Source organism: Alnus glutinosa, chromosome 8, assembly GCF_958979055.1.
Source record: "Alnus glutinosa chromosome 8, dhAlnGlut1.1, whole genome shotgun sequence".
Lineage (NCBI taxonomy): Eukaryota > Viridiplantae > Streptophyta > Magnoliopsida > Fagales > Betulaceae > Alnus > Alnus glutinosa.
The window spans coordinates 24,902,546-24,917,620 of NC_084893.1; the positions used below are offsets into that span (position 1 = coordinate 24,902,546).

The following is a 15,075-nucleotide window of genomic DNA, read 5'->3' on the forward strand; positions in this document are numbered from 1 at the left end:
AAATTTTTTGGGTTGAAATATGGGTCATTTGCATTTGCATTGTAATTAATAGTAGTTGAGTTAGAGTTGAATCTAATTAGAAATTTGGATTAAAATTTTGCACTTTAGACTCGCTCGTTCCACGCTCGAGCATGCAAAGTTTCATGTATAGCTTTACGAGAATTTTAATTTGGTTTTAATTAGAATTCCTTACTTAAACCCAATTATTAACCTACCTATAAATACTATGTCTTACATGTTTTTTTAAGTTGCGAGATAAAAGACATGAATCCTGAAGAAAAAAAAGAATTACAAAATTAAAAATTAAAAAAAAAAATTAAAATTAAAATCTCTAGGGAGAGAAAGCATATATATTGTAATAACTCAGAAAAAACGCTAACTACATCTAAACTATCACTTCAAAATGACTAGTCAAGTTGCAATTGAATTTTTATAGAATCACTTATAAATAGGGGTGAGCATGGGGCAGGGGACGGGGTGCGATTTTCCCCCATTTTTGGCACCGCCCCACACCCCTGTGGGTACAAGAAATTATACTTGTGGCCCGCACAAAATGTGTTGTATTCGTGCGGGGCGTGGGTGGTATGGGGTGGTTTGTGTGAGTTTTTGGAGAAGAAAAAAATCTTGAAAGAAAGTAGGGAAAGAAGTAGTTTAACATGGTCAATTGCAAAATGCCATATCCAATTTTTCAAGAGTACATGATTGAAGATTACAAAACCCCCCAGACTAACACAAAGTCCAAACCAAAGCTTAATTTAGTGCAATATTCAAAATGAGCTGAAAATTTTCAAAATCGAAATTCAAAATTCAACAAAGAAAACCTCACCTGGAGCGGCCAGGACTCCCCGAGACCTTGTCGTCTTCGTCATCGTCCTCGCTAATGTGGGCGTCTTCGTCCACCAATTGAGACCTACCCCTAGCCATCCTCCGCATGTTCCTCCGGCGGAACACCATCCAAATGAGCACCACGTGCACGGCGTATCCGCAAATCCAGATGCGAATGGGCGTATCATCATCACCACTTTTCCTTCCCCTTCCTCCCCCCATGAAATCCAACCCAAAGCCCCCTCCATTAACGACGTCCTAGCCCAGTTCCGAGAGCTATACCTCAAGAATACCAACACATTCTTCTTGAACAAAGAAGACCTTAGCAACAGCAAGAAGAAGAGGACCAAAAAGAAAATGATGAGGGGAAAAAAGATGAAGAACAGGAAAACCTTTGGTGTTGTGCTGCACTAAGGTTAGAAAAGATGGAAGTGAGGTGTGCGAGTGTATTTTTTTGAACTTTTTTTTTCGTTCTTTTTTTCTTGCCGGGGTGGGGGCAGGTCCCTGGGGTTTAAAACCCAACCCGTACATGCCAAAAAACAGCTAAAAACCATGTTTTGAGGGGCGGGGCGGGTCTTGCGGGTACTTGCGGGTATGCGGGTTTTTGCTCACTCCTACTTATAAATTAGGATTAAATGCCTAATTACTACTTGTGGTAAGGGCCAAAATCAAAGGGCTACCTCCATTTCAAAAAGTATTATAGGTGGTACCTGTCGTCAACCTAAAGACTGAGAAAAGCATCTCTTATCCAAGTTTTGTCTATTTTTTACAGAGATCCACATCAACACGCTTAAAAACGTGATGAGTGTCAAAAAATGTATATTTGGACTCATTAATTTACACTAATTAGACCTGTAACTTTGTTGTTTTCTGATGTTTTGGCTAGCTTTGGTGTTTTTGTGTTTTTGCAGGTATTTTAGAGAAAATTGGAAATTTTTAAGTAAAATGCGTAAAAAGGGCATTGGAAGAATCAGACTACAAGCAAGGGCGCTCGAGAGCAACCCTGTGTCGCTCGAGCGCACAAGCGTACGCATGCAGCTGTGCTGCCGAATACCCGAATGCGCTCGAGCGCACCTTCTCCCCGCACACAAGGTGCAGCAACGAACTCTTTAGTGTGCTTGAGGGTACCTGGAATGCTATCGAGTGCACTTATGCTGACCTGGAATCGCAGAAACCTTAATTTTCTATATAAGTACCCCTCTTTTTCATTTGTTTTGTGATGTCCCACATCGCCTGGGAATGTGGATGTGCTTATATGTATAAACGCACCCTTCTTGACACAACGCGTTTTAAAGCTGTGATGGCCATGAACCTATCAGAACTTGCAGTTAAGTGTACTTCTGCGAGAGTAGTACTAGGATGGGTGACCTCTTGGAAAGTATGGTTTGGGAGAGCCAAAAGCAAACAATAATGGGTCGTTGGGGGTGGGTCGTTACAAATGGTATCAAAGCCATTGTCCAGCCTGAGATGGGGGGAGCGTGCACAAGCCCATAAGGGTCGCTAGTGTGCACTTGCTTGGACACCAAGAATGGGGTGATCCCATGAGGGTCACCAGCGGGGACGTTGGGTCCCAAGAGAGGGTGATTGTGACGCCCCACATCGCCTGGAAATGGGGATGTGCTTATATGTATAAACGCACCCCCTTCTTGACACAACACGTTTTAAAGCTGTGATGGCCATGAACCTATCAGAACTCCGCAGTTAAGCATCCTTCTGTAAGAGTAGTACCAGGATGAGTGACCTCCTGGGAAGTATGGTTTGGGGGAGCCAAAAGCGGACAACATTGGGTCGTTGGGGGTGGGTCGTTACATGTTTCGGGGGGAGGTTGCTTGGAGAGCGCCTTGGGCGCCATTTTCACTATGTTTTAAGGTTCTTGGGTGATGTTTACCTAGAACTCTCACATTTTGTAAGTTCCTTTGATTTTTAATGGGTTATTGTTGTTTATTTATGTTTTCCTTAGTCATGTATAGCTAAACTTTCATCTAAGGTTGATGATGAAACTTCACCATTGAAGAGAAACTATGTTTGCATGCTTGTTTATGCTATTTGAGTTTATAGGCTTTTGATTTCTAATTGTTCTACTTCTATTCAATTTTTGAGATGATTTTTGGGTATCTCCTGTGATTTCCGGATACAAGCGATGATTTGGGGTTGTCTCATTTAATTGATTGCTTGGTTTTATTTATCAAAAAGTTGGGTATTCATTGTGTTTCGTTCAACAGGTACATTTAATGATTTGGTGAAAAATCGGGTATCTATTGTGATTTATTTTGTAAATGGGTATAGTGAATAATTTGGGGAATACCTGGTATCTTTTGTGATTTGTGTAAAGAACGGATTCATTGAATGATTCAAACGATTTTTGAAGCAAAGTAAAGCATACATAAGATTTGTATGGTGAGAACTTCAAATCAGTGTAGATGAGCATGAGAATATGTTGTCATGAACTGGTGGGTGTAGATTTCAAAACCTTAGAACCCCATCTTTTGATTTGTTAAGTTTATGTTTTATTTTGTTTTAAAACCCTAAATTTAGAAGTAGGTTAAAATAAAATTAGTTTAAATAAAGATTAATTTTCACAACACAATTCCCTGTGGAATCAAACTCGCACTTGCAAAACGCTATATTGCAAACGATTCGTGCACTTGCGAGCTAAATAAATTTGCACAACAAAATGCAACACATGTCCTAGATGAGTTTTTAATGTTATATATATGTTTGGCAAAATAGGGGTGGCTGAACCACCCCGAGGGCCATGGGGGTGGTTCGGCCACCCCCCATTTGGCCAACCCTAAAACAAATTTTAGGGTCTGGCCAAACTACCTCCAAAAGTTATGTGGGTGAACTACCCCCATATGCCAGTCTAGGGTTGGCTCTAACCAACTCCAAAGTCCACGTGGGTTATTCGGCCACCTCCAATTCGCAAACCCTCAAAAAAAAATTCTTTTCTTTTGGCCTTTTGGGATGGCCAAACCACCCATAATAGCCATGGGGGTGGTTCACCTACCCCTATATGGCCGATCTAGGGGTAGCTTGGCCACCCCTAAGGGCCATGGGGGTAGTTCAGCCGGCTTCATTTGACAAGAGTTTTTTTTTTTTTTGGATAACTTTACTTAAGGGTACTGAACTTTCACCATTTTTAAAAGAAAATACTTGAACTTTAAACCATCTCAATTTAGGGTACTAATTTTTCAGAAAGTATCAATTAAGGGTCTTCCATTCGAATTTTCCGTTAAATCCTATCAAAAATCTCAAAATACCCCTCATTTTTTTAAGGGAAAAAAAAAATTACTAGGATTTAGGTGTTAGTAGAATTTAACGGAATTTGTAAAAATACACATGCCTTAATGGCTGAATTTTTGAAATTTTTTATAAATTTTTTTTAAAAAATTAAACACAAGGGTATTTTGAGAATTTTGATAAAATAGATAACTTCACAGAATCACAGAAGTGTATCAAATTATACGCCGTTTTGAGATAAAGGTACTGAACTAGCAAACATCTCAAACTGGGGTATCCAAAATTTTAAACATCTCACTTAAGGGTACTCCGTTTGGATTTACTGTTAAATCTTAACGGAGTACCCAAAATACCCCCTTTTTTTTAGGAAAAAAGAAAAAAAAGAAAAAAAAATGTTATGATTTAGATGTTGGTAAGAATTTAACGATATTTACAAAAATACTCATGCTTGAATCTTTGAAAAATTTTATAAATTTTTTTAAAAAAATAAACACATGGGTATTTTGAGAATTTTGGCAGGATTTAACAGTAAATCCTAATAGAGTACCCTTAAATGAAACGTTTAGAAACTAAGATACTCTAGTTTGAGACGTTTGCTGGGTCAATACCCTTATCTCAAAACGGGGTATAATTTGATACCCATTTTGTAAAGTTATCCCTTGATAGAATTTAACAGAATATCTTAACGGAGGACCCCTAATTGAGACTTTCCGAAAAATGAATACCCTGATTTTAAGATGGTTTAAAGTTCATGTATCTTCTTTCAAAAATGGTAAAAATTTGGTACCCTCAAGTGAAGTTATTCCTTTTTGTTTTTAAAGAGTTTTTTCAAAAGTTTTTCACTTCGTTTAAAAAAATAATAAAATAAAGTCTACTTGGTAAAAAAAAAAAATTCTTTTAGAGAGTTCTTCAAAAGTTCTAATTGAAATATATGTTTTGTCAATGATATATGGTTGCCTAATAAAATCGAGTTCGTATGGGTGCTCACCTCCCCAATCCTTAGTTGGCCTAGGTTGTTTCTCTCTTTGGTTGAATGACAACAGGAAAAGTTGTTCGGTTTGGGACAAGGGGAACTTTTTCAAACCGATATTCGTGTGTGTATATATATATATATCCTCCGAATAAAAATTAGCTACAAATTGATATGTAGTTAATTCTTACAAATTAGCCTGATAAAATGTCATGTGTCCTATAGCAATGAGAAATACATATTTTTTAAATTAATACTATTTTTAATTTAAAAAATATGTAAGAAGCACATATTATTTTCTCATATGCTATTAAAAAAAACATATACTTCTCACATGCTATGAGACACATGTCACTTTATTAGACTAATTTATAAAAATTAACTACAAACCAATTTGTTGCTAATTTATGTTCAAATTAGATTTATCAATCTTTTCTCGTCTTTTAATAGAATAAGCAGGATGTTTTGCAATAGTTGTCCTCCCGTACCACACTATTAATGCAACAAGTAAATATTTTGTTTATAGAAATGATACAAATTCATTTATTGCCCATCTTTTACCCACCTCTTTTGTAAATTTATCATTGAATCTATGAGACCACATATTCGTTCCTACGGGTAGGCAGGACCCGCCCCGCCCCGCCCCGCCCCGCTCCGCCCCTAGAAAGACCGGTTTTATGGTTTTTTTAGAAGGTGCGGGTCAAAATATGGGGGACCCGCGCGGGGCCGAGCGGATTGCGGGTCCTAGTTGTAAAAAAAAAATTGGGGACCCGCCCCTCCTCACATAAGAAAACCCTACCCTTATACTTACCTGGCGCCACTTAACCCCATCCCCCCTTCATTTTTTCGTTTCTTTCTTCCCTCTGGCAGAATCTTTCTTCCTTAACTTCTTCAGTCTTATTTTTCTTCCGCTCTGCCCCTAGAAAGACCGATTTTATGGTTTTTTCAGAGGGTGTGGGTCAAAATATGGGGGACCCGCGTGGGGCCGAGCGGATTGCGGGTCCTAGTTGTAAAAAAAAAATGGGGACCCACCCCTCCTCGCATAAGAAAACCCTACCCTTATACTTACCTGGCGCCACTTAACCCCATCCCCCTTCATTTTTTCGTTTCTTTCTTCCCTCTGGCAGAATCTTTCTTCCTTAACTTCTTCAGTCTTATTTTTCTTCCGCTCCGCCCCTAGAAAGACCGGTTTTATGGTTTTTTCAGAGGGTGTGGGTCAAAATATGGGGGACCCGTGCGTGGCCGAGCAAATTGCGGGTCCTAGTTGTAAAAAAAAAATGGGGACCCGCCCCTCCTCGCATAAGAAAACCCTACCCTTATACTTACCTGGCGCCACTTAACCCCATCCCCCCTTCATTTTTTCGTTTCTTTCTTCCCTCTGGCAGAATCTTTCTTCCTTAACTTCTTCAGTCTTATTTTTCTTTTGATCTTGTCACGTTGTTTGATTCTATTACTTTTTCACTCAACAGCATGAAATGTTACTGCAATTCTACAGGCTTCTTCCCATCTCTTCTTTGGGAAGAGATGTCGACCATGGAGATTGGAGAGCTTGAAAGGCCTCGCCGAGTCGCTAGTCCTGTGGGGACATCATGAAGCTCCAGAGCTTGTATGTGATTTGTTTGTGATTTCACTGATTTCCAGTGATTTGTTTGAATAAATTGAATCTGATTTTCTTGTTTGGTTCATGAGAAAATCTAGCTTTCTAGATCTAGGTTTCGAATTTCCCTGCCCCGCACAACCTGCACCCCCTACCCCGCATCACCCTGCACCGCACAAATTCTAGCTTTTTCGTTTGGTGCGCGGGTGTGATTTTCGCAACCCGCAAGGGTGCGGGGCGGGGGAAAAAAGGGCAGAAATCCGCCCCGCCCCATGCACATCCCTATTGGTTCCATGTAGTTTCTAATATTCAATGGTGAATTTGCCCATTTCTTATATAGAAATGGACAGGAAATAAGCAAAAAATAAAAACCAAACATTACTTTCTCGTTTGTTTATTAGGTATTATCTTGTTTGGCACACTCCAACTACTTTATAAATAAGATTCGTAATTAATCTTCTAAGAACAATAAAATATATAGCCTTTAGGTGTTATGAAAGTCGTGCCTTATGAGGCTTATATAGATGGAGAGAAAATTGATCTTCAATCGAGCATGCACTACAAAAAACTTGGTATTTAGCAACATGCAATTAACCACGTGGATAAGGCTCATCCATGTTGCTAACTACTAGCCACGTGCAGTTAGCCACGTGGGTCCCACGTAGTTAATCCGGTTGTTGCTAAATGTCACTTAACAATGTGTATTTTTATACATGTAGTTACTTAGCCACATGGCTTTTAGCCACATGCCACTCACATGTGGCTAAATGCATTTTATTTTTTTAAAAAAAAATTAGACACTTTTAGCCACATGGAACTAACCCACGATGCTAACCACCACTTTTTTTTTTTTCTTTTCTTTTCTTTTTTCTCCAGTATTTCTTTATAGCCCTCCCAGAAACTTCTTTTATTTTTTTTCCCCTCGCCAGAAATTTCTGCAAGGCCAGCGAAATCTTCACCTTCCTTCCCCCATGAAATCCAATCCAGAAAATCCCCCAAAAATCCTCCGTTGACCGCATTACCAAAAAATACCAACAAAATACCAAAAAATACCCAAAAATCACCAACAAAACACCAAACAATCACCAAAAATCACCTTCCTTCCCCCATGAAATCCAATCCAGAAAATCCCCAAAAAATCACCAAAAATCCTCTGTCAATCGCATTACCAAAAAGTCACCAACAAAACACCAAAAAATACCAACAATCACCAAAAATCACCACGTCGTCGTTCCTGTTTTACCGGTGAAGATGCATGTTTATCGGAGACGTAGTGAAATGAAACAACAACAAAAAAAAACCCAAACTTTCAGATCAGAGAAATCAAAGAAACAGAAGGGAAAAAAAAAAAACCAAAAAAAAAAAAAAAAATGCAGGAAACACCCCCTTGGCTTCACCGGCGTCAAGCCATGACCCTCCAGACTCCGGCGCCGTCGTCGACCACAACTCTCTCTCAGAATCGCTCCAATTCTCTCTCTCCAGCTCTCTTAGTCTCCCTCTTCCATCTTCATGTCTGTGTGAAGAAAAGGGAGGGAAAAAAAAAAAAAAAAGGAGAAGGAGGAAAGGCATCCTTGGGAAAAAGGAGAAGAAGGAAGAAAAAAGAAGATGAAAATGAAAAGAAAAGTTAAAGAGGGAAGGGGGCAATGAAAAAAAAATAAAAATAATAAAAAGAGGAAATAAAAAGTTAAAGGGGCGGGGGGAAATGAATAAAAAAAGAAAAAAGGGGGGGGGGGGGGGGGGGAATTAAAAGTTAATGGGGTGGGGGGAAATTAGAAATGGATTGGAAGGAGTAATTAGCCACGTGGTTTATGTACCACGTGGCCAATTGGCAACGTTGCCAATAAACCACATGGCTAAAATTTCAAACATAAAAAAAATTAAAAAAAAAAAAAAAAATCGGAAAAATTTTCAATTTCTGAAAAAATAAAAAATAAAATAAAATAAAATTGAAAAAAATATGAATATTTTAGCCACGTGGCTAATTGGTGACGTGACAAAAATACATGTGGCTAATTACCAACGCAAAGCATTTCACTACGTGGTGGATTACCCACATGGCAAAATCGCAATTTGGATAATCACCACGTCGCGAAATCGCCACGTGGCTAAAAACCAAGTTTTTTGTAGTAATGGTGCAATCGTGCCTGCGATCAAGGGTTTCTGTGTTGGACTTATGATCACTCAATCAAAGGAAGTGTGATCGAGGCATTCTGGATATCAAGCTTGAAATGTCTTCATGTTCTCGATAAATTCTTATGTGATCGAGACATTCTGTTTTTCTCATTGAACATTGAAATATTGTCTCAGTCAAACGAGCTTCGATTGATGTTGCAATCGACAACTTTTGTTCTTCAATTTTCAACCAAGTCTTGAATGATATCTTTAAAATTGACTCCAACCTTAGACCAAAACTTACAACACAAGTTTTGGCACTGAATTTGCCATCATAAAAAAAAAAACCTCTGAAAATTTTAAGAATGATTTAAAAAATAAAAAATAAAAAAGGCTTAGCTCCCATAGAGTTATATATGGGGTATCTACTATTTTTTTGGGCGGAAAAAACACATCTAGTGAGGTTTGGAATTATGTTTAATGATTTCATCCACTCATCTCACTTTTCGAATTTTTCAAGTAAAAAAAAAAATCATTGTAAATTATCCACAATACTGAAAAATGAGTAAGAACTTAATTTTCTAAATTTTTAATTTTATATTGAGAGTTACAATTCTCCTTTTGAAGTTGGTGTGAAATTACGTTTAATGGATCGATCTTATGTTTGACAATCCTTATTCAAATTACTTAATAACAGAAATAAAAATAAATTGTCTAATTTTCATGCAAGGTTTATCATGATGTACTTTGTATGTTAATCTTGTGGGCATTAATATTTTTTCTTTGCAGGAAATTAAGCTGGAGGGCAATGAGAGAGTACTGCTTAATTTGTTTAAGATAATTAATATGAAGTGGGCATTAGCAGTGATTCGGATTAATTATTCATCTAGCTCAATAAATCCATATGTAACAAACCTTAAATTTGTTCTCACGTGCCTTGACACCTTCTCCAAGATCACCATAATCAGTACTATCTACTGCCCAAAAATGGTCGTACGTAATAAGAACCATGAGAAATGTTAGAGCATTTCTTGGTGTTCTCTTGGTGTACATCTGGAATGGCATAGATGTAATTTTTTTGTTTAAAAAATTGTATCTATGCCATCTAGAAGGATATAGATATAATTTTTTAATTACATCTATGCCATCCTAGACATACACCAGGAGAACACTAAGAGATACTCTAACATTTCTCTAAGAACCATACACTAAAAATAATTTATTATAATGTCGGAAATTCATCAATAGAACAGGTATAATATATATACCACCACGTTTACCCCAAAACAAATAGACAACAAGGGTTTTTTTTTTTTTTTTAGTATATTTATTTAGTTTTCTTGTTGTAAGTCTAATTTCTTTCTTATTTAGTTGAAGTTTTTTTTCTTCCACCACTGTTTAATTTCTCTATAAATATTACTTTATTATATTTCATTTTAATAGACTTTAATATAGTAAAGATATAGCCCTAATTTTGTTCTTTTATTTTTCTCTCTACTTTTTTTTATTATTATTTTTTATGATGAGAAACTCCCTCACAAGACTACTTCATTTATCCACTCTTATCAAATAAACTGAAACCCATAGCTTACACCCTTCTCCACATGGATCAAGTTAAATCGCGAGTTTCACTCGAAAAGCTGGCCCAAAAGACCGATTTCAACTCAAAAAGGACTCCTAGTACTTCATGGTTGATTACTCAAGGGACTCCTTTAGAGCTTGTTTGGCAAACTATCATAAATCCTCTTCTATATCTTTTCATTTCTCTTAAAAAAATAAATAAAAAACATTCTAACTTTTTTATTCTTTTTATATTACATCAATAATTTTTTATTATTATTTAAATAAAAAAAAACTCACTACAAAACAAAACATTTTTACTTTTCTATAAAACATTCTTAAATTTTATATCACATCAATAACTTTTTATTACTATTCAAACAAATATTTCACAACACAATTACTTAGGCCTCGTTTGAAATTCTCTCACCCCTTCCCTCCCCTTATGAATTTTTTTTGAATGATTAGAAAATAGGAATGATGTGATATAAAGTTGAAATAATTTATATGAAAAAGTGAAGAAAAAAAAAAATATATATATATATATATATGTTTTGTAGTAAGTTTTTTATTTAAAAAGTAATAAAAAAATGTTGATGTCATATAAATAGTGAAAAATTTAAAAATATTTTAAAATTGATATTTTTTAGGAGAAGTAAAAATAAAAAAAAGAGGAGGAAAAAATAAATTTCAAAAGGGCCTAATCTTTGAGACAACCCCAGCTTCTCTATGTTAATTTTAATCTCTCTCTCGCTTTATACATTTAATTTTCAGTTTTTTTTTTATTATTATTCTAATCAATTTTGAATCATTTGATTCGAAAGATCTCTCTATTCATGTCACTATCATAAATATCTTTCACATATAACGTGGCCGGAGGGTCTTTTCTGTTTTTCCTCTATTTTTTTATAGCTAGGATTCCTTGTCAAACCCTCCACGTAAAATGTGGTGGCGATGGTGGCGGTTGGTATTGCTGATCATCCTCGCTGACATCCAACCCACTTCTGACAAACAACGTGTCACCGACAACACATCCGTGTCGGCAACGCAACGGTCCCCAATTAACCAAGCCAGCCACAACACTTGTCCCCGGACCTTTCCCTCCCGATAAACAAATCAGCCAAATACCAAAAAAAGAAACATGAAAATACGAAGCATTCAAAGCCTCAAAGTAGAAGCTTTCCCAGCATCTTCTTAGCCACCTTTCTCTCCCCATCATCCTTTCTCATATTCCCATATTACATACCACTTCTCTTTTTATCAGACTTTTTTACATTTCTCTCACTGATTTTTCTTTCTACATACAAAACGCTTTTGGGTTCTCTCTCCCGGCCCCGTCCTTTCTGTGCTCTTATTGACCACCGGCCACCGCGCCACGACACAAAATGGCGCGTCGTTTTTTCGCCTGCTTCGGCAGAGGAGGTACCTCGAAGACGTCGTCCGGGGAGCGGAGCAACGTGACGGCAGACGTGGCGGCGGAGGAGGATCGGCGCGGAGGGGCGGTGCTGGTGGAGCTGTTCTCGTCGCAGGGTTGCGCCACGTCGCCCGAGGCGGAGCTGTTGGTGTCGAGGCTGGGGAGGGGGGACTTCGACGGGCAGGAGCTGCCGCCGGTGGTGGTGCTGGCCTTTCATGTGGACTACTGGGACTACATGGGCTGGAAGGACCCATTTGGGTGCAGCCAGTGGACCGTCAGGCAAAAGGCCTACGTGGAGGCCCTCAAGCTCGACACGATGTTCACCCCGCAGGTCGTGGTGCAGGGTAGAGCCCAATGTGTTGGGAATGATGAGAAGGCTCTCTTGGCGGCGATTAAGGACGCACCGAGGTTCCCTGCTCCGACGTTCCAGGTTAGTGTTGCTCTTTTATGATTTTGTGGATGAAAATATGGTTGGGATTATAACTTTTATTACAATTTTTTTTATAAATTAAGCTGGTAAAATGTGGATCAATGATTATGAGTATATGATTGACAATTTAATCATTAATTAATTTACTAATTATAGATTGTCACGTCAATGTGTAAATAATTTTATAATGCTGCTCTTTTATGATTTTGTAGATTTAGTTATAGAAAATGATTGAGGTATTACTTTGAAATAATTTAGAGTATATGATTGACATTTCAACAGTTAATGCTATTTAGTAAACTGTTGTACGATTGTCATACAACTTGATGATGTACCAGTAAAAATTAACCATTTGATCAATCTTTGTAAAAAAATAAAGGTAAAATTAATCACTGATTTTTACTACCACGTCATTCTAATTATATAAAAATTTACTAAGTAACTTTACTCGCTTAGGAATTGCTAACCCAACATCCCAAACTTGCATTTGTCAAAAACATTGCCTCAGAATATGTAATTTTCCCCCTTTTTTTCTCTCCTCAGATATGGTATGTATTTATTTGTTTCGCATTTGTTATATATATATTTGTTTAAATTTGTGAGCATATTCATGTCCATACACTTCATGATTGATATCTGAATTACAGTAATTCGAAAATGTAAATTAATAAATATGAGAACATTTCTAAGCAATTTTGTTTACAGGGTGATTATTATCTCATAAAAACATATTATTATACTGTATGGATATAGTTAATCAGAATTAGATGGTCAAATTAGACGGAGGACTGTAGAATCTTCCAGCTGTGGCACTTGCGTAGGTGGTATGCAATTTTAGGTAGGCCGGTGGGCAGTGGGGTTTGATCACCACCGTCAAACATCTCCTTAGTTTGAAAGTCACTTTCTCACCTAATCACTTTAGAGCTGTCGGGGAAGCCACCTGTTGACGAATCATCCAACAAAGATTTCTCTGAATTAGATTATTAAGGAATTTATTTTTGTCTAATTTATTAAATTAACATTTATTCAAAATACAAATGAAAATACATTTTTACTTGAGCATGCAATTAAAAGTGTATATAAAAATTACATACATTTTAAATATATATTAATTTAATTTGAATGACTTTTTAATCTACTAGCTTGAACATGATTACAGAAGTGCTTGAAACTATTGTCACATCAATATTAACATGAAAATTGAACATATGTACGAAAATGTGGTAATCGTATAGCATGAAACGAAGCAAATGTATCAGCTTAGTTGCTTCGTGTTAATTACAGTGACAATATTCAGTTTGGATCGTATTGAGATATGAGTATAAAATTATATAAGTCAATCATAACTAGACCAATTTAATCAAACGGATTAGACCTACCAATTCTAATCTGCAAATTTTGTATTCGGTTCATACCAAGTTCACCAGTCGTATAAAAAACTATCAGTCCTTATTTCGCGTGTCAAGTTCGGTTCGGTTCGGTCGTGTCATGTCGAGCGTGGATATAAAAGTATATAAGTTAACTATAATCCGACTTATTTAATTAAACGGATCAAACCTTCAACTCTAAACCGCTAATTTCGTGTTGGTTTTGTGTCGAGTTAGCAGGTCGTGTCAAAAATTATCAACTCTAATGCTAATATGTATATACTACCAAGAAAGAATTCAAGTATATAAATAAAATGAAGCTTTTTCAATAGAAAATTGATTTACCTTCATTGTGTTAATCTTTTTCAAAGTATGAAACCTTGACTAGTATGCAAAAAATAATTTGAACAGGCAAGCTTCCAAAGGCCTGCGCCAGACTCCTTGCAAGTCTCCCTAGCAGGAAGTCTAAGGTCAAAGGTGGATAATCATGGCGCCAATGTCATGGTGGCGTTGTATGAAAGCGGGATGGTGACTGATTGTCCCAAGGGGGATAACAGAGGGCGGGTTCTGTCCAATGACTTCGTCGTTCGAAAACTTGAAAAGCTCTGCACTTTGAAAGACATCTCTGCCCGGAAGGCGGTGAAGGGGACTGTTAATTTCTCCCTGTGGGAAGGATTCAATGGCAGCAAGTGTTGGGTCGCCGTCTTCGTTCAAAATAGCTCTCATCAAATTTTGGGGTCGCAGAATTTTCAGTTGCCGGATGACATATGAGAGACACAATTAATAAACCATATACTCCAGGAACGATTAGGCCATTATATATGTACAGGATATGCTCTGTTTTAGGGTGTTTGATTTCTTGTTTTGTTTTCCTTTTCTTTTGGTATTTGTGTTTTTGTTTCTTATATTTACTGGCTGGATTTTGTATTTAGCAGACGGATCGAGAGAGAGAGTTGCATCACTATCTAGTCCTTCATTTCAGATTTCGAACTGAAATTCTTTGTATTTTGTTCTGTGGGGGAGAGATGTGAGTGAGAAACTTTTATCCATATGTTTGTATTTCTTGGCTTTTCAATTGCTTTGTATTCCATGTCTATTGTATGCAACTGCATTCTTGTTTATTGATACGGCTTACACAGTCATTTTTAGTGGAGGTGGCCATGCAGATTCGTGTGTCCAGTTTGGATTGTGTGAAGTTATAAGAGTATAATTATAAGGTCAATCTAAACCTTATCCATTTAATTAAACGAGTTAAATTCTTTAATTTTGATCCAACTCATTTAGCTAAATGGGTGACACAACACAATTCGTATAACTCATTTAATAAAAAGACCGTGTTTGGTCGACAAAAACACGACTTGTTTTAACCAATTTAATATAAATGGGTTGAGTTGACGTAAATATTTGACACGTTACTAGTAAAAATTACATCAATTATACGTATTCACAACTAGATTTATGAATAAATCAATTTGATAATAAAAAATTGTGGCTTGACATGAATTTGACTCGTTTATTAATCATGTCTAACCGAGTCAACCCGTTTTAACCCAAATTCTA

At 36.9% G+C, this 15,075-nt stretch overlaps 1 protein-coding gene across 1 annotated transcript; it reads left to right on the forward strand.

The window, feature by feature from the left end:
• Positions 1 to 11,334: 11,334 nt before the first annotated feature.
• On the forward strand, positions 11,335 to 14,621 carry LOC133876375 (uncharacterized). Its single transcript, XM_062314644.1, has 2 exons — positions 11,335 to 12,148; positions 13,927 to 14,621. The coding sequence occupies exons 1-2, from the start codon at positions 11,690 to 11,692 to the stop codon at positions 14,284 to 14,286; spliced, it is 819 nt and encodes a 272-aa protein (XP_062170628.1). The 5' UTR covers positions 11,335 to 11,689; the 3' UTR covers positions 14,287 to 14,621.
• Positions 14,622 to 15,075: the final 454 nt, after the last annotated feature.